General features: G+C 49.8%; 7 protein-coding genes across 8 annotated transcripts; 2 read left to right on the forward strand and 5 right to left on the reverse strand.

The window, feature by feature from the left end:
* Positions 1 to 271: 271 nt before the first annotated feature.
* On the reverse strand, positions 272 to 3,020 carry PV10_01778 (uncharacterized protein; the record flags this gene model as incomplete). Its single annotated transcript, XM_016366016.1, has 1 exon — positions 272 to 3,020. The coding sequence occupies one exon, from the start codon at positions 3,018 to 3,020 to the stop codon at positions 438 to 440; it is 2,583 nt and encodes an 860-aa protein (XP_016229665.1). The 3' UTR covers positions 272 to 437.
* Positions 3,021 to 3,304: 284 nt separating this feature from the next.
* On the reverse strand, positions 3,305 to 6,681 carry PV10_01779 (uncharacterized protein). The gene has a single exon (XM_016366017.1). The coding sequence runs from the start codon at positions 6,205 to 6,207 to the stop codon at positions 3,463 to 3,465; it is 2,745 nt and encodes a 914-aa protein (XP_016229666.1). The 5' UTR covers positions 6,208 to 6,681; the 3' UTR covers positions 3,305 to 3,462.
* A 2,025-nt stretch (positions 6,682 to 8,706) lies between these two features.
* Positions 8,707 to 9,978, reverse strand: PV10_01780 (phosphoribosylaminoimidazolesuccinocarboxamide synthase). The gene is made up of 2 exons (XM_016366018.1): positions 9,777 to 9,978; positions 8,707 to 9,727 (listed from the first exon to the last, which is right to left on the reverse strand). The coding sequence occupies exons 1-2, from the start codon at positions 9,921 to 9,923 to the stop codon at positions 8,951 to 8,953; spliced, it is 924 nt and encodes a 307-aa protein (XP_016229667.1). The 5' UTR covers positions 9,924 to 9,978; the 3' UTR covers positions 8,707 to 8,950.
* A 556-nt stretch (positions 9,979 to 10,534) lies between these two features.
* PV10_01781 (uncharacterized protein) lies at positions 10,535 to 11,536 on the reverse strand (the record flags this gene model as incomplete). Its single annotated transcript, XM_016366019.1, has 1 exon — positions 10,535 to 11,536. One exon carries the CDS (start codon positions 11,534 to 11,536, stop codon positions 10,535 to 10,537), a length of 1,002 nt encoding a protein of 333 aa, XP_016229668.1.
* A 797-nt stretch (positions 11,537 to 12,333) lies between these two features.
* PV10_01782 (malate dehydrogenase, NAD-dependent) lies at positions 12,334 to 13,965 on the reverse strand. The gene is made up of 6 exons (XM_016366020.1): positions 13,768 to 13,965; positions 13,583 to 13,700; positions 13,370 to 13,519; positions 13,225 to 13,319; positions 12,628 to 13,168; positions 12,334 to 12,574 (listed from the first exon to the last, which is right to left on the reverse strand). The coding sequence occupies exons 1-6, from the start codon at positions 13,831 to 13,833 to the stop codon at positions 12,522 to 12,524; spliced, it is 1,023 nt and encodes a 340-aa protein (XP_016229669.1). The 5' UTR covers positions 13,834 to 13,965; the 3' UTR covers positions 12,334 to 12,521.
* Positions 13,966 to 14,151: 186 nt separating this feature from the next.
* PV10_01783 (uncharacterized protein) lies at positions 14,152 to 14,540 on the forward strand (the record flags this gene model as incomplete). The annotated part of the gene is made up of 2 exons (XM_016366021.1): positions 14,152 to 14,179; positions 14,248 to 14,540. The coding sequence occupies 2 exons, from the start codon at positions 14,152 to 14,154 to the stop codon at positions 14,538 to 14,540; spliced, it is 321 nt and encodes a 106-aa protein (XP_016229670.1).
* A 4,400-nt stretch (positions 14,541 to 18,940) lies between these two features.
* Positions 18,941 to 20,499, forward strand: PV10_01784. 2 transcript variants are annotated; one of them, XM_016366023.1, is made up of 3 exons: positions 18,941 to 19,005; positions 19,117 to 19,793; positions 19,869 to 20,499. In XM_016366023.1, exons 2-3 carry the CDS (start codon positions 19,121 to 19,123, stop codon positions 20,231 to 20,233), a joined length of 1,038 nt encoding a protein of 345 aa, XP_016229672.1. In that variant the 5' UTR covers positions 18,941 to 19,005; positions 19,117 to 19,120; the 3' UTR covers positions 20,234 to 20,499. The 2 variants fall into 2 exon arrangements, with proteins under 2 accessions (XP_016229672.1, XP_016229671.1); XM_016366022.1 differs by having other exon boundaries at positions 18,941 to 19,793.
* Positions 20,500 to 22,033: the final 1,534 nt, after the last annotated feature.

The following is a 22,033-nucleotide window of genomic DNA, read 5'->3' on the forward strand; positions in this document are numbered from 1 at the left end:
GTGGTCTAATCGTGCACTATTTGGCTAAAATCATGACCATAAGTTCGGTTAACCTGCTGTATCTGTTCAATATCCAGGAACCTTTGGGCTAACAAGTGGAAAGCACTCCAGACGGGTGGTGACATCAACAGCACCTTCCTTCTTGTCGTCTGTTTCTCCTCACGTGGGGAAATTTAATCAGGCAAGAGCACATCCTTGCACAAGGCAGGTACGATCACCTCATTCACGTCACTCAACAACTGCAACTCAACTCAACTCAATCATATCCCTTGTTAGAGTATTTATCAAGGGTCATTCGGTTCTATTGCTCGAGCCAAAGTCCTTAATGGTCATAATACTCCTCCACCAGTGTCCAACAAGTTGCCATAATGTACCTCATGGGCCAAAGAAAAATATGAATCTCATTTCACGTCGTCGCTTCTTTGTCCTCTGTTGCTTCAGATCCATCCATCCTCCATCTTGGGCAAACGGACCTGATCCATATTTACCTCAAGTGCAATTTTCGGCGGTTCATCTCCTGCTTTTTTATTGGGACTTTTTCGAGGACTGCTGTTCTCTCGCGGTGGCCCTGCTCGAACATCCTCCACATACCACCCATCCGCCTTAGCTGCTGATACCCAACATTTCAGCCCATCGTGCACCCCACCATAGAACTTCTCCTTGCAAGTTCGCAGGCTCGCTCCCATGATCTTTTCGAACCCTGATTGTTTGAGCTCTTCTCGAAGCTGGTTTCGTTGCTCGCGGTCTCCAATCATGGCGATGATCCCGTTGAGCAGGTCCAGGTGAGTGGCCAAGTACTGAGTAGCCTCCCACTCCACTCCTCCTACGTACGGCGCCGCAGGGTGAGGCGGACGTAGTGCTGGGAAATGTGCACGAGTGTATCCAACGCTCTCATCTGCCTCGATGATTGGTACCACATTGAGATGGTGCAAGAAAATCCAGAACACTTCCTTGGTCACATTGACAACCTCTTTGCACCAGACACGATATGGTCGGGAAATATGCATTTGTGACACAAACTCCAGCGGCCGCTTGCCCTCCTCGGGCACTGGATCTCGAAGGAACCCTAAGATAGTCTCAGCTCTCTGTTGGACGTTCGATGACTGGCTCCTAGCCGATGCTGAGAGGTGCGCAAACAGGAGTGATACTATGATTCCTCGTGTGCCAAACTCCGACGGTCCTTTCCTCTCAGGGTCGAACAGCATCGACAAAAGTGCAGGAAACAAGTCCTTCTCGACCTGCTCGAGTCTTTGCAAGGCCAATGATGTCGTGCATAGTCCTTTCAGGCAAAGCAGAGTCTCGTGGAGGAGACTGTCCTCGTGTTCTTCACGCCATTCAATCTTGGCGATACGGTAGTAGAGCTGGATGAGTTCGTCCATTCCTCCCTTGGTCACAAAGTGATCAGTCCAGCTGATGCTCTCATTCCGTAACAGGATACGCAATTTGTGTAATTTTCCCACCTCGACCAGTTCAGGCTTCTGCACCTCTCGGAGGTAATGAATAAAATCTCCAGGCGTAGTTGCGCTGTCAGTCCCATTCAGAGATGCAAGCGACGTTGTCGATGCCATGGCCCTCGCAGATGTAGGCCGAGATGAGCCCATGTCCACAGACTTGGGTCTCGTCTTACTGCGGGATCGGAAGGAAGACTCGGGCTTCTCTCCTTTGGTTGGTGAGCTGCCGTCATTCTTAGACAATGTCAAGATTCGACTTCTCGGTCGCGACCGTGATCGAGAGCGCTTGCCGTCCTTTTCATCCTCCTCCTGACTTCGTGGTCGCGCAGTTTCGTTCTTCTTGGGACTTGCCGAAGAAGACCGGGCATCTGATACATCCCTAGACGTAGAAGTTACTGAAGACCCACTGCCAACTCGATCTCCTTTCATTAGACCTGCCTTGACCTCTGGCTTCAGAGACCGCATGTTGTCTCGCATGTTGAGTGGAATGTTCAACGAGTCTAGCACCTTCTCAAATGCCGAGTCTAGTTCTTGGGGGGTGAGTGGAGGCGTTTGGGCATTCGAAGCATCTGCGACCGGCCGACCATCTCGGCGTGACTTCAAGGTTAGGTTTTGAATTGCTTCGAAGACCCTCGATCCTCTTTTGGCCTTGTTGTCAGTTTGAGAATTTTCAGAGGATCGAGTCTGAGCAGGAGGCCTTGTTTCTGACTTGTTAGATGAGCTTGGACGAGTCGCTGACTGTTCACGACTTGCAGGACGTTTCGTCTCCAGCTTCTCAGGTTCGTCATCCAGGTTTTCCGTGAAAATGGAACTCCTACTAGACTTGTGTTCTAGATAGGGTCGTTGAGGTGGTTTGAAATCCATGGCTGGTTCGATTTTGGGCTTGCATCCATAGAAGTTGCGCTGCTCAGACGGTCGGTACTCAGAGTAATCTTTCGGGGTATACAATTTAATCTCCTCCTCCAACGTCCTACGTTTGGGGACCGGATAGAACATGTTGCCGTCGGGCCCTTCCAAGGGTTGTGTGGCGAATTGCTCCCAGATGGGTGTTGGAGTCGGATCTTGTGTGGTGTTCTTCTTTGGAGAAATGTTCTCCTGATCACGACTGTCTTCTTTCAAGTCTTTTCTGGATCTTCGTTTTAACAGACCAGCAATGTTTGTGGCCGACTTGACTTTTTTGGGCCTCTTTTCAACAACAATTTCATTGGCAGGATCGTAACTCTTCTCTTTTCCAAGTATTAAACCTCTTAAGGAGACGGAACTCCCGGATTTTTTGTGAATGGGTGTGATAGGTGCCCCTGTCCCATCACCAGACTTGGTGGGTATTCGTTTCGGCTGTGGAGGGCTGTTGATGTGTCGTTCGCCTAGTGGACTAGTCGAGATGTTTGTCTGGCGATCGAGTGGTGGGAGAGGTTTCTTGGTGGGACTGTGGCTCAGATATCGTCGTCGCCCGCGTTCTCCAGCGTCGTCGGCGGTAGGACGGTCGTGGTGCTGGTGCAATCTACGTCCTCGTGTTGCAGGCTCTGGATCCTCAAAGATTTGCGAGACCTGCTGGACGGAGGGAGCCATGGTGAGGGTCAAAGCAAAATATATGGGCGTACTGTGCCAAATCTAATGTTGCTTGTCATTGGTAGTAAGACCGAAGAGACGTTGAAGCACGGGCAGCACCTTGATCTTTGATGTTCAAGCGAAATGGCATCTCAGTCGGTCGCGACTGCAGTGACCGGCACATGTTTACGTTCGGCTGCCACAGCAACGGCGGATCGCAAGGAATCACGTGACATATTTCTGCTTCAAGCCTTGAACCTCTCACTAATCGCAGGTAATTGGACATTATTACTTAGATACTGGGAGAATTGGCTGCGGATATACTGTAATCATCTTCGCATTTCATTCATCTTCAGCCTTGTTGCCATAGTCATACTCATACACTGGGTTTCGTGAATATACACCCTTCACGTGACACTTTGCAGCTGAGGTGTCCTTCCAACGGCGGTTTCCAATCCTTTCGCTAAACAACACTCTGTCGCCACTGGTCAATCTTCGCTCTCTGTTTTGAATCCAAGGGAGGGCCCGACATTGGGTCCTGAATATAAGGCTGACTGAACCCGGGTTGATAAGCGGCGATCTGATTCTGCATATACATGGGGAGAGGGGCCGCGTACATTGCTGGCATCGAAGCATTGTACGCATTTCTCATATAAGGGAAATTTGCAGGACTATAATTTCCGTATGGCTGATTCATGAACATGCTGCTCTGACGCATGGGGTTCGTATCCAAGACTGGCGTCCCATAGGACATGTTCGAGGCGTGGGCGGCGTGCACGCCAACGGGGTGCGAGTGCAAGATATCCGCTAGGCTATGCATTGAGCTCAGTTGTGGTTTGCTCGTAGAACCGCCGCCATTCCGCAGGGCCTCTTCCTTGAGCCTCCTCCTGCGTTGGCCTAAGGTCTCTTCGGGATCCGGCGTTGTGGCAGATGGTTTTCCCTTATCCATATCGAGGCCAAGTTGGGCCGTCAGCTCAGCGGCGAATTGACCTCCCGAGCCATTTGTCTTTTCTAATTTGATTCTTGCCGCTCTTTCAGCCAGCGTTTCGTCGTCCTGTTCCGGTAACGGCGGCTGCGACAATCCAGGGACATCTTCAATGACAGGTGGTCGACTAACTGTTTCGTGCTGACTCTTTGTATCCGCATCTGGTGCGGGTAAGGGTTCACCACGGAGTCTCGCGCGTCGGTGGCTCAGAGGTTCATTATCTTCTCGTTCGCGTCGCTCGAGCAAGCCTACGGGGCGATGAGCGTTGAAATGTTCGGCACGATCCTTCTCCGGAAAGAGCATTCCCAAAGGAACGTCTTCGTCGTCATAGTTCTGTTTGTCCGCCTCCTCGTGGTCTTCCCATGCTAACGTGACATGCTTAGTTTTTCGAGCTTTTTGTTGAAGTTGTGTAACTGCATCCAACTCCAACAGTGTCGAGTGCATGCCAGTGGGGAAGGCGTTGGCGGCAGTCCTGTTTCGGAGTTTTTGTTGCTCCTTGCGCATCTGCAGCTCGGCCAGCAGGGTTGTTGGTGGAGCATTAAAGGTCTGGCCTTGGTCATCGGAATCATGATCAGATGCCATTTCATCGGCGTCTGGAGCCATAGCCTTCGCGGTAGCTCGGTCCAGCTCGTCTCCGCTAGCAAAGTCGTCGCCTTCCAGCATTACTTTCGAATCTCTCGACTTGGTGCGTGTCAGCATGGTGGCGGAAGAAGAGCGTTTCACTTTGAGTAGATTGCCCATCGAGTTGCGTCGCTTCTTTGTCTGATCATTCGGCAACTGAACGCTCTTCCGCGGACGGCTGTCAGGGCCATAAACCTCCTTTCCAAGTTGACCGGCGATCGGATGATCAGTGAATGCACTGACAGGTGCATATGCTGCAGCATCCAGAATACTGTCGAGTGTTTGAACTGCGGACCCATTCTTCAGCTCAAGGTTTTGGGTTATGCTAGGCTGTTCGAAGAAAGCACTGGCACGCAGCTGTGGAGGAAGGCTCAGACTTTCCTTTGAGCCATGTAATTTAGTTGAATCTTGATCCTTCAACCAGGCAGCGGATTTGCGCAACTCGGCAGGTATACCGCTGATGCCCTGAAGGCGTCGTCTTTCTTTCTCGCCTTGATTGGCCTTTGAGAGCCGCTGGGGGAGGTTGAGCATGACAGGGACCGGGGCTGGGTAGTATATCATTTTTTCACCCGGCTGGACTTCTCGATATGCCTTGGCGTCTTTTGCCAGAGGAGGATGTTTAAGAGAAATTCGGCGAGAGAATGAGTTGGTTCTGGATGAAGGGAGATCGAAATGCACTCCATCAAAGTCATTGAAAGCAAATTCAGCCTGTCGGTATGTTTCGTTGGATGCTGATGTAGCAGGACGTTCATTGACATTCTGGTTGTCGAGTGCGTCAGGGGAGGCCACGGTGACCCCTTGGTCTGGAATGATAGCAACAGGTGCGCGAGCAACTGAAGCGAAATCAAGTGGGCGTCCCTCTAAGAGAGGTTCAGGTAAAGAATGCTCTCGACGGCTTCCTTTTGAGGAATGTCTGTCGAGGCTATGGGGATTAGAGATGGAGCCTGTTGGAGAGGTAATATAGCCAGAAGGTGAATAGCCACCATGTCTTGCGGTCTGGTTGATACCAATGATGGAATTGGACCAGGAGCCAGTTGAAAACTGTCTTTGCACGGATGGTCGGATTGGACGATCAGATGTGACTGGCGCAGAGGATTGTCTTTCTATCCGCCTTTGATCTTGCTTCATCTTTTGCAGTTCTTCTTCCAGGCTAGAGGTCATGCTTAACCTTTCGGCAGACTCTTCCAAACGCTCGACATTCTTGGCCAAGGCGCCTTGGATGGCATGCAAGTCTGGGGTAGGGTGTTTGAGGGGTAGGTTTCGACTTATGGAGGCAGTCCTCATGGGAGGAGAGTCGGACGGTTGGAATTCGACATCATCCCTTGGCAAGGGATATGATGGAGCCTGTACATCTAAAGCCAGTCCCATAGGAGTCGCCATGTGATCTTCATAATCATCATCTTCTACCATCTCATACGACTGACTTGAGCCCAGCGACTGGAGAATCGAAGAAACAGGAGGGCCTTGGTCGAGATTGTTGGGGGCATCGTGATCTTGCAGGCGGTCAAACGCAGGAGAGTTGACCTGACTGGTTGTGTCCAAGGGCTCGGGTGAGTGTGCGTCGAGCTCATGCTCCTGTTGGGCTAAGGAGGCATAGGCCATTGCCTGAGTCTGTTTGCTGTCTCAAGGGCCAGAACATGCACAGGGTTCGGACTAGGTGGTGAGAGGTGGGAACGAGTTTCTCAACACATCTTGGGCTACGAGACGGGTATTTCTGACGCGATGTCGAAGGCGACGGGACGTCCCCTGGTGTTTTTGACCAGCCTTGAAGACGTCGACTTGAAGCTGCGACTGCGATGCGCTTAGAAACAGTAGATTTCCACGTCTGATGTCTGACTTGAGTAGGAGCGGGGGCGCGATGGAGGACGAGAGGAAGGTCTGACCAAGGAATGATTGCCAAACAAAGGACGACGGTGGTGACAGAGGATGTGGGAACAATGGGATGGCAGCTGGCAAACGTCAACTCTAAGAATACAGCAAATACAACGGATTGAAGACCCGATGGGGCATGATCTATAATGTACGCGGGTGTAGCAGAATTGAAGTCTTGGAATGGGCTCGAGAAGCGCACGCGAGATGCGGGTTCCAACCAACTTCCAAGAGGCGGTGCGGCCCAAGCCAATACAATATAACAATTATAATGGGGCATTGGGGGCGTGCATGCTACTTTTCCAGGCGTGGGCGATGGCAATTTGAAGCCCGAAAGTCCCCATAGTGTTTAGCTCTGAACGAGACAATTTTAGGCTATTGGGTGGCGCCCCAGGTATACCAATCAGCTTGCATCACAGCTGGCAACTTGCCGCTTGTGCCCCAAGACGCAACTCTCAGCCCGGGCCATCAGCGATGATCTCCACTGCTGCATCGATGCGACCCCAGTTGGGCGATGTAACTATTGCTCATAGGCCAAGTCTGCGCGAGCATTGTCTACTGATGGTATTATTGAATTTCGAAGCTCTGAAATCACTGAAGCCGGCATCTGGGCAGTCCAGACTCATGAACTCTGTTGCTCGTTGCTCGCAGCTCGCGTGGATTACACTTGGGCGCCAATCGACCACTATTCAAGATAGTCTTTGAGACTATTTTCATCTACTCCGTAGACACGAGGGATGGTGTGTCAGGTTGATTCGGTTTAGCTTGCCCACAACATGGTCGGAGGATTCTGATTGAGACAGATAAGCAAGATTAGCCACAGTTTCAGAGGGCCGAAGGAACCACAAGCACCAGTGCTAGAAATGAAACATGTTCACAAGGTACACCAATCATGATCCATCAAGCCCTTCTCAAGACCGATCGAACATACTCCGTATTATTTATTCAACTAACCCCATGGTGGTTTCTCACGTCACTGGGGCAGTGACTTTTATTGTTGCAAATGCCTGTGTTTGAATCTGGTAATAAAACACGTGTGTTCTATACGCACCATTTGTCGAACTTAAGATAGATGCGAAAAGATTCACATTCAATATTGTCGCAGCTTGCGAAGCTTTTCTTCTCCTGCAGTTGTACCCGACCACGGCGGGCGAGTCGTATGGTAGGACAGAAACATCAAAGTGCGGCAGGCCTCCGTATCCTCTGTGTTCGAAAACTTTGCTTTGCAGGGGACCGGGAAGTACGCTCATGCCCGGCTCAAACGAAACTGAAATCGCCCACCCATGTTTGAAATACTGATAACTTATCAAGTCGATCACACGCCTGGTGCAGGGCGGATCAAAAAAGTATCCCCTGCCTCACGACTGGTACATCAAAGAATGCATGGTGGTTTCTCTGACGAGTTGATAACGATGAGGTCGTGGGACAAAAACTCATCTCGCTACTTATCTTGTGGCACACCAGTTCCTTATCTGCTCCCATTGAAACTCCGGGGGGTACAGAAGCTTGGTAGATAGGCACGGGAGGTTACGCATGTTCTGCAGGTACGGACTACTTCTTTTTTCGCTGAAAGAGGGAGAGTTCAGGAACACGGACGGCTATTCCCTACAATCATGTAAGACATTGTTGAACAAAACTTTGCCAGTGAGAGGGCTTACGGAGTACATAGATGGGCCGAGGAGCCTCCATCCCTGCTCTGCACTACGGATGATGACTAGTGGTTAGATCCAGTCCATATGATTCAGGAATTCTCCGTTCGTCTGTCTTAGCATTGAGAGTCCTGAGGCTGAGGATGAGTAAGAGGCACTGCAGGGTTCTTGGTAGAACAAGCTATCTTTAGTGAGATAGCGATCGGTGGCCTAGGCGATCTCATAGCTCACCACCTCGGGCACTAGTTTATGCTTTTGCTTTTCGTGGCCTGAAGAAGACTGCTGAACGCAATTTATCATAATACTGAACGTGCATTGAGATAGCGGTGTTGAGTCGCGCAAATAGGAGTACCAAAACTCAGGTATCGTTGACCTCGTTGACCTGACAATCGTGATTCTGAATAGACAATGATCTTCACTTCCGTAGATTATCCCTGATGTCAAACACGTGATCAGACACGTGACAGCAACACTGGGCGCTCCCTAGCACGGTATGTCAGTATATCTATATCAAACCACTCAAGGCTGCGCGATTCACGAGATTCTCCGTCGTTTTGCAGAGATTCTGCAGGGCATATGAGTGGTTCCTGACACCTAGAGTACCTATAAGGGGTAGGGACTAGGGTATATTACGGCCTAAAGTACCTATCTAATAAACAAGGTAGGTAGAATTTCATGTCAAGTTAATAGTCGCTCCCACTATCTTTTTTGAAACGTACAAGATCATCAGCCCACCATATCGCTAATGCAAGGGACAAAGACACCAGCCCATTATATCGCTAATGCAACGCACAAGGACACCAGTCCACCATACCACGAAGGTCCGCTTATTTCAGCTCGCCAACGGCCTCCTCCACTGACTTGCCAGTCAAGATTCTGAAAGCCTCTGCATATTTGGCGCGGGTGGCTGCGACGACATCGTCTGTCATCGAAACACCTTCTTTATTTTTGAGGTTGTTTGAGGTCAGCCAATCCCGAAGGTACTGCTTATCAAAGCTGTCCTGACCCTTGCCAATCTGGTATTTCTCGACCGACCAGAACCTTGAGCTATCCGGTGTCAACACCTCGTCAACCAAGACCACTTGATCGGTTGCTTCATCCAAGCCAAATTCAAACTTGGTGTCGGCAATGATGATTCCTTTCTCACGTGCATAATCTCTGGCGGCCTTGTAGATTTTCAAGGCCAGCTCTTCGATACGCGCAGCATACTTGTCGCCGACAACTTTTGCTGCCTCCTCCGTGGAGATGTTCTCATCATGGGCACCAAGCTCGGCCTTGGTGCTGGGCGTATAGATGGGCTCGGGCAGTTCCTGAGATTCCTGCAGACCCTCTGGCATCTTCTTGCCGTTGACAGTGCCATTTTTCTGGTAAGACGCCCACGCTGAACCAGAAATGTACCCACGCACGATGGCCTCGACTGGAAACACCTTTAACTTTCTCACATGCATGCTCCGGCCTCTGAGTTGAGCAGCCTTGTCTGCTGACACTGCGGATGGCACATCTAATGAGATAAAATGCGTTTGGAGATCTGGGATTTGTTGCTGTAGATATTTAAACCAATGGGCAGTCATGAGCGTGAGCATGATGCCCTTGTCAGGGACACCCTAAGCGATGAGTGAGCAACTCCAGAAGAGAATAGATGTGATGACTCACATTTTTCATTATCACATCGTAGGCCGAGATGCGATCTGTTGCAACAAACAAGAGAGAGTTGCCGTCGACTTGGAAGAGTTCGCGTACTTTGCCAGAGGCAATCAAAGGCAGGACGCCATCTAGCCCTGGGAGAGTCACAAGTGCCATTGTCTCAGCTTTCACCGTTTGCTTCAACTTGATCTTGCTGATGCGTTAATGTTCCTTGAAGAGTCAAGAGCTAGTAAAAAATTTACGTGAGCCTGCTCTCTCAGGAAAAAGTATGCTCCACTTTTCAGCAGATGTTGAATCATGTGATTTATCTCTATGGCTTTTATCACATGACGGACTCTCGTTGGCCACAGCGACTACTATTGAATTATCTCTCTGCAAAGTAAACTGACTGAACTTGATCGACTACTGACTGACTAGGCACTCTCTGTGCTTGCGTGACTACTTGGACTGTTTCGATGGCTATCCTGTTGAAGGAGTAGCCGATGGTATACACCCTCGATAATGGCAGCAAGTCACGTGTTCTATCTAAATGCCAACCAAACTAGGAGTCCTTGCCATCCACTTCTGCCAATGGATGGTCTCGGGGCGTTAGAATTTTACATGTGAACGAGTCCTTGCCGTAAATTGTCATAGCTTCGTCTTCATCATACACAGTACATCTGCCCAGTGCCATTAGAAACCCAGCAAATGCCGTGTTCCCGCGCACGGGCGGTGCGTCAGGGGCCCAACAATGTGGAGAGAAGCAGGCTGCCAGAATCACCGAAGTGCTAGTAGTCAAGCAGGTCGAGAGCAGAGAATCCATTGCGCCGCCGACTGGGCTCTGAAGTCGTATACCTTCCGTTCCTACCTCCTCGTAAACATGTAGGGCATAGGTCTAAGAAGCAATGACGGCAGCGTTCCAACTGAGAAGACGATCGCATGCAGACGTCACAATAGTCAGTTTCCGGGTTGTTGTTGCGATATCGTATCGTGTTGCAATGAAAACAATGCGGTTCGCCTTGGCCACCAACTGCTCGTCTCACAAATGACCCCTCTGCGAGTCCCTCGTGCATCCCATTGGCACTGTGGAAGCTCCAGTTGTCATCCTCATCCTCATCGTCATCATCATCGTCGTCCTCGTCTTCGTCGATCTGGCTCGAGAATTCGTCTTGAGATTCATTGTCAGTATAGCTCGAATGGTCCCCTTCATCCTCGTAGTCGACCTCGTCTTCGAAGTAATCACAATTCAACGCCCTGTCATGGAAGGTCCTGCAGAGGGAACAGAAGGTAATGTTGCATGCTCTGCACCCTCCATGTCTTTGATTCGTGGGTAGGTTAGTCGAACCTTGCCTGAAACGATTGTTATGATTCTGAGTGAAGGCAGGCCCAAATCCAGAAGAAATTGAGTCGACTCTTGTAGGTGGCAGTCCTGGCCATGGCGCCCAATGCCCACTGAGTTGATTCTGCCCACGTGTAGGGACAGTCATAGGGATGATATGGGGCTGGCGGACTTCGGTAGTTCGTGGAAGTGGCTGAGAAGCGCCGGCACCAAAGCTACCGAATTGGAAACGAGTGCCCATACCCAATCCGAAAGAGCCTGGATAGAACAACGGTTGGTGGCCAGAATGAACACTTGTTGATTTTGAAATCTCAGACCGGTATGCCTGTGATCCAGGAGGATGCATAGATTGGGCTGGTGGGTATAGGGTGCTGTGGGGGGCCTGGGGAAGAAAATAGTCATCGTCTGTCATGATAGTATCCCCATCCGCATCGACGAGATGGCGACTCATGATGAAGAAATGTTTCCGGCCCTAACAAGATGATTATGCAAAATGCTAGCGTTTCCTGAGTAGATGTTTTGGGGAAGGAAGAAATATGTACTCATCATTGAAGCGACAAAACCACCACCTGACCTGAGACACATAAGTTGACGCTAAACCCATATTTGCGTCTTTGATAGACTGCTTGACAAAGAATAGATGTGCCAATCTGGATCAGAGGCGAATGGAAATCCATGAGTGAGGCATTGCACAACCAGGCATAACCCATTACAACTAATACTGGTTATGGAGATAATGGGGATGACTTTTGCACATTTAAATTAGCAAAGTTTTCTTAATGCTTGCAGGCCAGACAAAGGTATAGAAATATTGGATCCATAACACGAAAGATGGGTTCATCAGCCAGCTACAATTCTGACTGGGTTGGCTGACCTGTGATCACTGTCGCTGTGCTGTCTGTCCTGACGTAGTCCTAGAAAGGCCCAGCCTGGTGTGTCTCTAGGATGAAAGCAATCTAACAGCAAGTGAGGTTAAAGAATCTGGCCAGGGCATTGAGACATTCCCAGCTTTGCAGCATACCTTGTATAAGCTCCGGCATCACTCAACTCAGAGCCAAGAGCCGGGGCGTAAGAAAAACGACTCAATCAAAACTGACCCAAGAGCGCCATCAAAGAAATAGTGGAACAAAGACAAAGAATGGAAGCGGTGGGAGAAAGGCGTCCTGTAGTTTGGTGAAGTTGGTCGGAGCGACAGTCCAAGAAATCACCCACAGAACAAGGGGTCAAGCAACGGTTCTCAAGGAAAAACAGGACACAATAGTAGAAGACAGTATGGGAGTGGTCCGGGTATATCTGAAAGTCGGATCATTTTTTCAGTGGGTTCAAACAAAAGTTCTTATCTGAAGTACGGGCACAAAGCATTCACCTCATCTCAGGGTCCTCGGAATTGCTTTTGGTACACGTCAATAGCTGGAGTCCGACCGTCAGGTCATCTTCTATGGGTTGGCTTTGACAAAGTCAACGCCCTTTTGGATGTTCTTCTTGAGATCTGATTGAGACTGGTTAGTAATGAAAGCGGCGCGAGAACAAGTTTGCACATACCGCTCAATGCAGCCTCAAGTAGACCCTCCTCGTGCTTGGTGATCTTGCCTACGTCGAGAATCTTCTGGACGCCATCGGGGCCAAGTTCGACCTTGGACGCGAAGAATTCGACGCCTTGGTCTTTGTACAAGGGGCTGTCGACAAAGGTGGGTTCAACGACACCCTTCTCACCCTGAGCAGCTTTCAAGAGACTCTCAGCGAAGCGAGCACCAGCCATGGCCATGGAAAGTGTAGCAGAGCCCGCGCCATCCTTGGCCTTGACAACTTCGTCACCGCCAAACTGGATGCGGTTTACCAAGTTGTCAAGCTTTTCGCCAGTGATGTCGGTGTGGCCAGACTGGGAGATCAGGGGCACGATAGTGACACCGGAGTGACCACCAACAACAGTAATGTTCTCATCAGCAGGGTCAGTTCCTTTGATCTCTGAAACAAATCGAGAGGCTCTGACGACATCAAGAGTAGTGACGCCGAACAGACGCTTTGGGTTATAGACTCCCTTGCTCTTGAAAATTTCTGCAACAATGGGGACGGTAGAGTTGACCTGCCAATAGATCAGTACGATGGGAAGGTTCGACTTGTGGTGGACAATCCACATACAGGGTTGGAGATGACGAGGATGTTAGCGTTGGGAGCGGCGTCGGCGGCAGCCTTTGCGAGGTCACGGACAATGCTTGCGTTTGTGTTGAAGAGATCTAGATGATGTGAGCGTTGAGGCGAGTAGCAGGTTGATTATTCGACGCACCGTCACGAGTCATGCCTGGCTTTCGGGGAACACCAGCTGGAATAAGGACGACTTCAGCCCCCGTGAGAGCTTCTTTGAGGCCTGAAGGGGTGGGATCGTAACCCTTGACGGTGCTCTTGGTGTTGATGTGGCTGATATCAGCTGCGACACCTGTTTTGATTTATATGTCAATTGGCTTTTCTTTTTTTTCTTGCCGGTTGCGGACGAACGGACCTGGGCCGAGGCGGATATCGTAGAGGGCAAGTTGAGAGACACGGGGGTTCAGCTTCATGAGCAGGGACAGAGGTTGTCCAATACCACCAGCCGCACCGAGGATGGTCACTTTGGAGGACTAGAAATGACGACAGAGTCAGATGAGATGAAAAGGCCTGACAGGTATAATGCTGATTCATTCTTACCTGTCTTGCGGAGGCGGAGAACGCCCTGCGTGGCACCTGGCCGAACATCTGGCGTGCGAAAGACATCTTGGTCGAGGCAAGAGATTAGGATAGACGGTTGAGACTGGAGATGAATGAGAGGGCCTCGAAGTGGGAAATCAACGGGGCTGTGATAGAAGCTGGGCTTTACGGTGTTGATGGAGAATTAAAAGATGCGAGGTGAAGCTCCGATCCATTGCTCCTTCCCATTGCGCCGCGGTTCAATACAGGCCAATCATGAAGCGCCAAAGCTTGTCTCCAGGTCTTGGCAGTATAAGACAAGTAAAATCTGCCCCGAGCTCACATGCGACTCACCTCTGAACGTGCCGTTTTAAACCCTCCCGCTCGCGACTCACCTCTACACTCATGAGGGAACCCTTCGACGCTACGTCCTGTATATCTACCGTCGAAGCAGGTCGCGAGCCCCGTACTAACGTTGATGTAGCAGATGGCATCTCATAGCTATGAGGGAAGAGTACGCCCAGAATGGCCTGCCCCCGCCCGACGAAGATGACGCCCGGGACCAGTGCCTGCGAGCGAGCATGGCTGCCCCCGACTTGGCCACCGTCAAAGTCTTCCTACGGTTCTACGCCTCCACCAGCCAGCCACTGTTCGACGCCGTCAGTCCGACCACCGACTCGCTGCAGACAATAGCTGAATGGTTTTTTGCCGGCTTCACCAATGTCACAGGGACCGAAATTGAGAATAAGGAAAGGAGCGAGTTGTACTACGTACGAGTAAGCTCCGAATTATAAATCATTTGTGAGCTGTCTATTGGTAGAGCTTCTGTTCCAAGCTTTACAGAACTCAATGTAGTAGGTGATGGGTCCCCAGCGGATCAGACATTGGTTTCGAAAGAAAATTGTGTGTGCAGAACCCGAAGCGCCAATTGCAAATAGTTGTATCGAGAATAATGAATGCGGACCTTGTTATTCCAGCAAGTCCTTGGAAAGCAAAAGGTGCGGAAACTGCGGATCCAGCGCCTTTCGTGATCACATGATTATCGAGCAAAGCCACCCGGATTTTGGCCGTAGAATGCCCCTCCCAAAGCGAGGTAAGATGAGGTTGGCGGAGTCTTGATCAGACGGCGTCGGTTCGGCCTGAAGGCAAGCGCCACGAACGCAAGAACAATTATCTAGACGAAAGAGATATTGCCTACTTGTCGTCCTATATGGCCGTTGAATCTTGACAGTTCTGTCGAGCTCTTATCTTCTGTAAATGTGGGCCCAAGAGTTGAATAACCAGCGTCTGAAGTGCGTACGAAGTACATGTCATGAAAGACTTTATAGCTGTCACTGGTATGCCCGCCACAGTATACCGTTAATGGGCTTAGGAGACCTAGCGAAAGGAGGGCTAGCGACACGCGATGCTGATATCCGAGTTATATTGTGCTATTGTAGAAAAGTGATGTCCAAACCTTACTAGCACAAGCTCTATCCTAGGTCTTTCTAGTTCTCTTCGACAGCTCCTCTAGCGCTCGTTTCAACTACTGTAGTAGGGCGATAGGAGGATTAGTTAGTTAGCTTGCTTTAGTGATGGAATAGGCAGGAATAGCGACGCTGAGTCATGATCAAAAGGACTCACTCCTTCTTCAGGAGGAGATGGAGGCAGGCAAGCAACGAGAAGAAGATCAGACACAGAGACAGAGAGATTTCAACCTAGTTAGCCATTCAGTCAGTCATAACGAAGCACTTCATCCAGTTTAATCAGTTTTAAGTTTAGTGAAAGAAGCGAGTTAAGTGAGTTCACAAGGAGAGAGTTCTATCCCAACACGCGGCGCCCTACGACGAGAACCCCAGGATCTTCGTTCTTGTTTTGGTTACTGGTTTGACGTTGTTCCCGCGCGCCGAGAACGTGAATATCCTCCTCTACACTATCTAGACGGATTCCTTCTTAAGGCATACTCGACTTGCACATGCTCCCGAGAGTATCTAAGCGAATGTTAGTCTCCGATCCGAGTGTTTGGTAGACTGCCCCTTCGCATGACGCACAGTCCACACGAGTCTAGACGTTTCCCGTCATCTTTATTCCCCAAATTAGCTTCCAGCACAGGTGAACTTTTCCAGACCAGGAGCAGCCTAGACAGAAGCATTGTGCGAATATTGAGAACTGTTTTGCTTACGGGCTTCCTGTGCCGTTTTCAATAATATCGTTCAATTGTTTGTTATGCCTCATGGCTTTGCAGACGCTCATGATAACGAAATCATTAGTACATGGTCTTTACCCTGTACTCCAGGATATTTCAGAGTCTTGCTGATTGTTTTCAAGCTGATTCGACACTATCTACCTTTCACTATAGTTTCATCTTCGTCATCTCCTTGTCATCTTAGACTAAACGGCACAGTCGCTATGATGGAGAAATTCTACCGACAATGAGCGCACCAGCGAGCCTTTCGATCTTCGGCCTTGCCCTGGCTCCGAACCTCGATTTTGCGAGTTGCCATTGCGGATCATGACATACATTCAGACATTACTCTGGTGTTTCTAGCTTGTCCGCAGTAGGAAGACATAAACTCTTTGTGCCGCTCGCCGAGACCTTCAGTTTTCCGGATAGTCTGTACTTGCTTGGACGCAGATGCGCCAACATCGAGCACCTCAAACAATGCCACGGCTTACAGACAAATTGCGGTTCGGGAATTTGACGCTTTTGCTCAATGACCACCGCACGGCGGTGCTGACAGCAGCTATCAACCTTCCTGTAGTCGGCCTCTTATGCTCCTCACCAAGCGACAATATGTGCGCGCAAGATTTCTCCTGTACAGGTTTTCTTTTAAGACATGTCAACAACACATTCACCCTACAGATGGGCGGTTTGATCACTGACTGTAATGTCGACTCGGAAAAGAGGCCCGACTGTATCATACCATACCTGAATCTGTTGCAGATCAGTTGGACGAAACACCACAATCAGAAGTTTACAGGATATGCACGGCTAGTCCAACGACCACACAGCTCGGTTTACCGCTACAGAAGCCGCATCTTCGATGGAAATCAGTCGGAAGAAAGCGAATTACCGAGGAATATAAAGGTACTGATCTATGTGATATCCACGTTTAGATTGAAAACTACGAGGAGATTCCCAATTTTGTTTCCAGGAGTAGCATGAATTAAAGAGGCTAAGCCAGTAACATGGAATACCCCTGCAGAGTAGGCCGACAAGTCTCCGAAAGCCTCAAAAAGTTTCTCCTCGAGATTGATAGAATTGTGCGGTATACATCCATGCTTCTGAAAAAATCCTCTCTAATTGGGTCGCAGAGTTAACGTGCTCCGCCCAAAAGTCTCATCGAAATTATTGAGGTATTCGAGATGATGTGGAGAATGCGAGATATAGGTGCTTGCCACGGAGCTAACTAGTCTTCTCTTGACTTCTCCATCCCATAATTGAATCATGTTTTCTCCCCACAAACAGCATCTGTGAATTGCTCGCCCATGATCTGTTCATACATCCTGACTGTGTGCAACCTCCAGCCGTCCTTTTCCTTTAGCGCAAGTTTGAGCAGCGCATACTCGAGAGATTAGGCGGTCTGCCGGATGGCGCTGCGGAAGGCGATGGACCCAAAACCTGTAAGTAGAAATGCAGTGCCTCCGAAGATTGAGAAAATGCGACTCTTGCGCAGTGTCGATGCAAAGATGTGGACGCAGGAATTTTTCCCCCATTAGCTCAAAGATCACGCAATTGGACTCTGTCATCTAGTTTAGGCTAGGCACTGTGCGCATAAATCTCGCCAGGCAATTGAAATGTGTTGATTCTACTGGCTGTGTATGAGACTGCTTGTCATGGTTAGGATTACTGTCTGCTTTGCGCTTCTCGCCGTATTCGTCCCCATTGTAAGGAGGCGACCCATCGCAGGCAGACACTCGAGACCATGTTGACGTTATCTCTACGACTCTAAGCAGCCTGCGAAAATACAGTCGTGGCTAACTTGGAGTGACTTCTGCATTTGCCGCAAAGTGCACGGCGATGAAGAATGAAAGTGCATTGTAGATTTGTGGGCAGCAGCGCTGGGACAGAGGGGAAGTTTCGGATTCCAACCTTTCGTGCGTTGTAGGTACCTCCGTACCTACCAGGTACCTGAGGCTCAAGGTTGATAGCTACTATAATGTTAACTCCACTCTAGTCCCTCCATCATAGAGCCAACTGACGTGTACAGGCTGAAACTACCATGGTTATCTGGATCCTTTGTCCCACCATCAAGCCTAGAACCGGGCAGGACGCGGGAATGTTGATGATTTTAGACTCTCTGCGTAAACAGTTCCAACCAAGGCCATCAAGATCACAGCCTCTACCTACAGTATACTTATCCGTACTGAAGCAGATTGCGTATTCGATGCGAACCGAGCTTTTCACTCTATAACTACTGTTTCTCCAAACTTTAGATTTCAATTTCCACGAAGAACAAGGTGCGGCAGTCACCAGGGCTTCGATGTCAACTATGATGGAGTCCGGCTAGGCGTAGCACACCTGTCATTATTAGGAGCTTGCTCAAACCATGGCGGAAGTCGATGTGAGACGACGGAGTACGCAACTCAGGATACATATTCTTTGCAAAACAACGATATATCTCTTCCGTCTTCGGTAAAGCGGCAAGCCATCTGATTTCAGGCGCGATACACTCAATAGAATCTTCTCTCATCGAAACTAGTGGGGAATGAATGTTGCAAAAAAACATTGCCTTCAAACTGGGGCTTCAAGATTGGATTGAGCCAAATTAGCTTCAATGAAGTCTTATTCGAGCCTGTGAGCCTAACATCACAGAAACAAAGTTTTGAGCTCGGCCAATAATACCAGGCTCGAGCTTCTGCTGAAGTTGTCAACATCGACAGTCTTTTCATGCATAAGAGATGGGTCAGGTGGAGAAACGCGTATGCCCCCTCACGTTCGCATCATTCGCATCTGTAGATTGTTCTAGGTCGGTTCTATTATGAGTGCTAGACTACTTTTAGGAAGGACTAGCCGTCTGTGCTTCAACTCCGGATTATTGTAAGTTCGATTTATCCTTCTATTTAGCCTAGCAACCGATGTATCTCAGACTATGGCCTTTCATCACCAAATTCTAAGCACGGATGAGCCGAGGCCATCCCCGAACGAAACTGTTGCATTGCGTAAGGAGTATGTGGTGCAGAAAGTATCACTATTTACGAACCAACAGTTCACCAAAGCCACCCGAAAAGGCATAAGAGGGAGAAAAAACATGATCTTCGAACTTTACTGAAAGACAGGTAAGAGGTATAATTACAGGGCCGTCGTCACGTTATTCGATCTATTGTTCACACTAACGCACAGTATTCTACACTCTTGAGAGTTCCGAGCAATAACCTGACCGCGTCAAGCAAGATGATCTTCTGCAGTGGCTATCTTGTGGGGAGTCTTCTCGTGTTGAGTAGTGTAGTTAGTGCCTGCTCTCGGGTCACGTACCATGCAAAAGTTGACGAGCGCATCACGATCGGCCGCTCGATGGATTTTGTGGCCTCAACTAATGCAAGTATCTACATCTTCCCCGCAGGCATTGAGCGCAATGGTTCCGTTGAAGTCAATCCCCTTCAATGGACGTCGAAGTACGGCAGTATGGTGGCCACAATGTACGACAAAGTCACCATCGACGGCATCAACGCCGCAGGTTTGACCGGCAGCATCCTCTACCTCGGATCCAGCGACTACGGAACGCGCAATACCTCACGTCCAGGGCTGGCTATCGGCGTCTGGCTTCAGTACTACCTCGACATGTACGACACAGTCGCAGGAGTGGTCGCGGACCTCAACTCGACGAACTTGCAAGTCGTGACTGCGGCACTGGTCCCTGGGGTCTCATCCGTCGGCCATATCGCCCTGACGGACAAGTCGGGAGACAACCTTATCATCGAGTATCTGAACGGGCAGCTAGTGATACACCACGGCGAACAGTATCAGGTCATGACGAATGATCCTACCTTTGACGAGCAGCTTGCCATATGGGAATACTGGAAACCCATGTCGAACTATTCACTACCCGGTACAGGGACTCCAGCAGGTATGTCATTTCGAAATTCTGACTATAACCTTCAATTTATCGAACAAATGGGCTGACAAGACTCGATGGATATAGATCGCTTTGTGCGACTGTCCTACTACAACACGATAACGGCCGATGCTCCGGGTTTAATGTCTTCGGTCGCAACCACGGCTGCAATGATTCGAGCAGTTAGCGTTCCTTTTGTCCCCGAAAGTGAAATCAACACCGGTCTTGACTTGTGGCCGACCCTTTGGAGATGTTATTATGATCTCAAAGACATGGTCTTCTTCTACGAGAGCTCCGTTACGCCTATTGCTATCTTCATGTATCTGGAAGACTATGACCTGAGCAAGAATGGAACCGTGAAACGTTTGGCCCTTGCCGATACAGATTGGCAGGGTCTATACGGGGACATGAAAGGCAATTTCACTGATGCGAAGATTTTCCAGCCAATTTGAATAAGTTTTAACGATTGAGGAAACAATAGATTTGCAATTCTTTAGCCTCGCTCGGTAGCAAGCGAGCCAGCTACCAAACAGTTACATTCGGGAGTGCGGTGGACTATCGAGAAGCAGAATAGAGTGTTCCTAACGGGGGTGACGATTCCGCGATTGCACTCAACAAGTCGAGAAGTCGCTAATTTAAGTTATAAGAGGAATATCCTTAGCTTAGACCTATCTCCGGTGAAGTACGGAGTACTTAATCTTAATATCGCTGTAAGAGGGCTGGTTAGATCGATAGGACTAGGCGTGTGACACTCAGGGATGGCAGCTAGCCGTCTACTAATACAGAGACTTCTAACACCGTTGACTAAAGGAAATCCTGTCTCCTCGCATGCGGTTCGCATACAAGGAGCTGTCCTTAGCTAGTTCGGGGTGAGTCAGCAGGGTTGCCCGGGCCATCCCGTGACAGTTTATTAATAGGCCTTGGAAAGGATGCCAAGGATCCCCGGCGCATCCAAAACTCGCTCTTGCGGCAAGACGGGGGTGAAGCCTAGCGCGCCAAGACTGCAGCACCTAAGACCTCCACCAGACACATCCGTCCAAGGCGGTGACACCGGGCGTTCCCCGAACTGTCGACGTCAAAACGCTGCTTTTGAGAGGTCTCGCGCGTCCACTGGACGAGCCTGGGGCGGTTAGGGTCCCGTCGTCGGCCGGCACAGGTGGCCAATCATCGTCGGCATTGTCGGACTCCAGCGAGGTGAGCAGGGTCGGCATCGCACCAGTGACGCCACAGAGCGAAGGCATTACCGCCTCACCCAGCTCGCCGGCGCCAGGGGTGAGTACAGGGCGGCATCACCCTCGTCCAAAGGAGGGTGACCCCGGGGCAGATTTTACTCCTCTTAACACGCTGACGCCTCCGATGCCTGGACCAAATATCGACAATGCCCGCTTCCTTGTTCCCATGAGTCTTCACACAAGTCAAAAAGGCTCAACAAGCAGGCTGAAGGTACCTAGGTAGATTTCATCCAACATACCCTGGCGGAGACAATCCCCTACGCCTCCTCTACTCGTGTTGGCTAAGGTTTAATTGCATCCTTGGGATCCCCGTTCCTCGTCATGACTCCCTTCTCGTCCCCCGTGTCAGATGTCCCGCTTGCGCTATTTTGACTTGCTTGACTCCCTTGAGTCTCTCTCAATGCCTGCTCCTTCATCTTCTCTCTCTCCTCTTCTGTGGCCGTATACCAATGACTAGCCACATGCAGATCATCCCCAAAGAGATCGCCGATCTCTTCCAATGTACGACCTTTGGTTTCTGGAAACAGGAAGTATTGAATGACGATGTAGACTGCGCTGGGAACGATGAGGACTAGGTAAAACTTCCAGCCGATTTTGTTCAATGCGACAGGAGCCCCCACAAGTGTCACTTCACTTGCAAGATAGAAAGCCGACAAACCCAGTGCAACACCGTGGGGTCGAAGATGGTTCGGGAATATCTCGGAGACGTAGACGTATTGGGTTGCGTCAATAAAGAAGCACCACCAAACTATGTACTGCTCACAAATGGATTAGTGAATGGGCAATGACCAAGGAGTGAACAGCAAGGGTGGATCCTGAATGACTTACAAAGAAGACAAAAAATACAGCGGCCCTCAGCCCCGCAATATTATCTGTGTTCAAAAAAGAGGCCGTGAGTGCACAGAGAAAGATCAGAGACACAACACAGCCAATAGAGCCAATGAGCATGAACTTGCGTCTTCCAAATCGATCAATGTACAGGGCTGTCCAGGTGTTGCCGATTATAGTGAAAGTTGTCCA

The sequence above is a fragment of the Exophiala mesophila genome (genome assembly GCF_000836275.1).
Source record: "Exophiala mesophila strain CBS 40295 unplaced genomic scaffold supercont1.1, whole genome shotgun sequence".
Lineage (NCBI taxonomy): Eukaryota > Fungi > Ascomycota > Eurotiomycetes > Chaetothyriales > Herpotrichiellaceae > Exophiala > Exophiala mesophila.

What these genes read in the sequence shown, in the direction of transcription:
- PV10_01779 (XM_016366017.1), bottom strand. Translation starts at nt 6,207, where the DNA reads ATGGCCTATGCCTCCTTAGCCCAACAGGAGCATGAGCTCGACGCACAC.
- PV10_01780 (XM_016366018.1), bottom strand. Translation starts at nt 9,923, where the DNA reads ATGGCACTTGTGACTCTCCCAGGGCTAGATGGCGTCCTGCCTTTGATT. An exon ending in ACGATGTGATAATGAAAAAT is followed by an intron (nt 9,728 to 9,776) that starts GTGAGTCATCAC and finishes CTCATCGCTTAG; the next exon opens with GGTGTCCCTGACAAGGGCAT.
- PV10_01782 (XM_016366020.1), bottom strand. Translation starts at nt 13,833, where the DNA reads ATGTCTTTCGCACGCCAGATGTTCGGCCAGGTGCCACGCAGGGCGTTC. An exon ending in TCTCCGCCTCCGCAAGACAG is followed by an intron (nt 13,701 to 13,767) that starts GTAAGAATGAAT and finishes CGTCATTTCTAG; the next exon opens with TCCTCCAAAGTGACCATCCT. An exon ending in TCCTCGTCATCTCCAACCCT is followed by an intron (nt 13,169 to 13,224) that starts GTATGTGGATTG and finishes ATCTATTGGCAG; the next exon opens with GTCAACTCTACCGTCCCCAT.
- PV10_01784 (XM_016366022.1), top strand. Translation starts at nt 19,121, where the DNA reads ATGATCTTCTGCAGTGGCTATCTTGTGGGGAGTCTTCTCGTGTTGAGT. An exon ending in CGGTACAGGGACTCCAGCAG is followed by an intron (nt 19,794 to 19,868) that starts GTATGTCATTTC and finishes CGATGGATATAG; the next exon opens with ATCGCTTTGTGCGACTGTCC.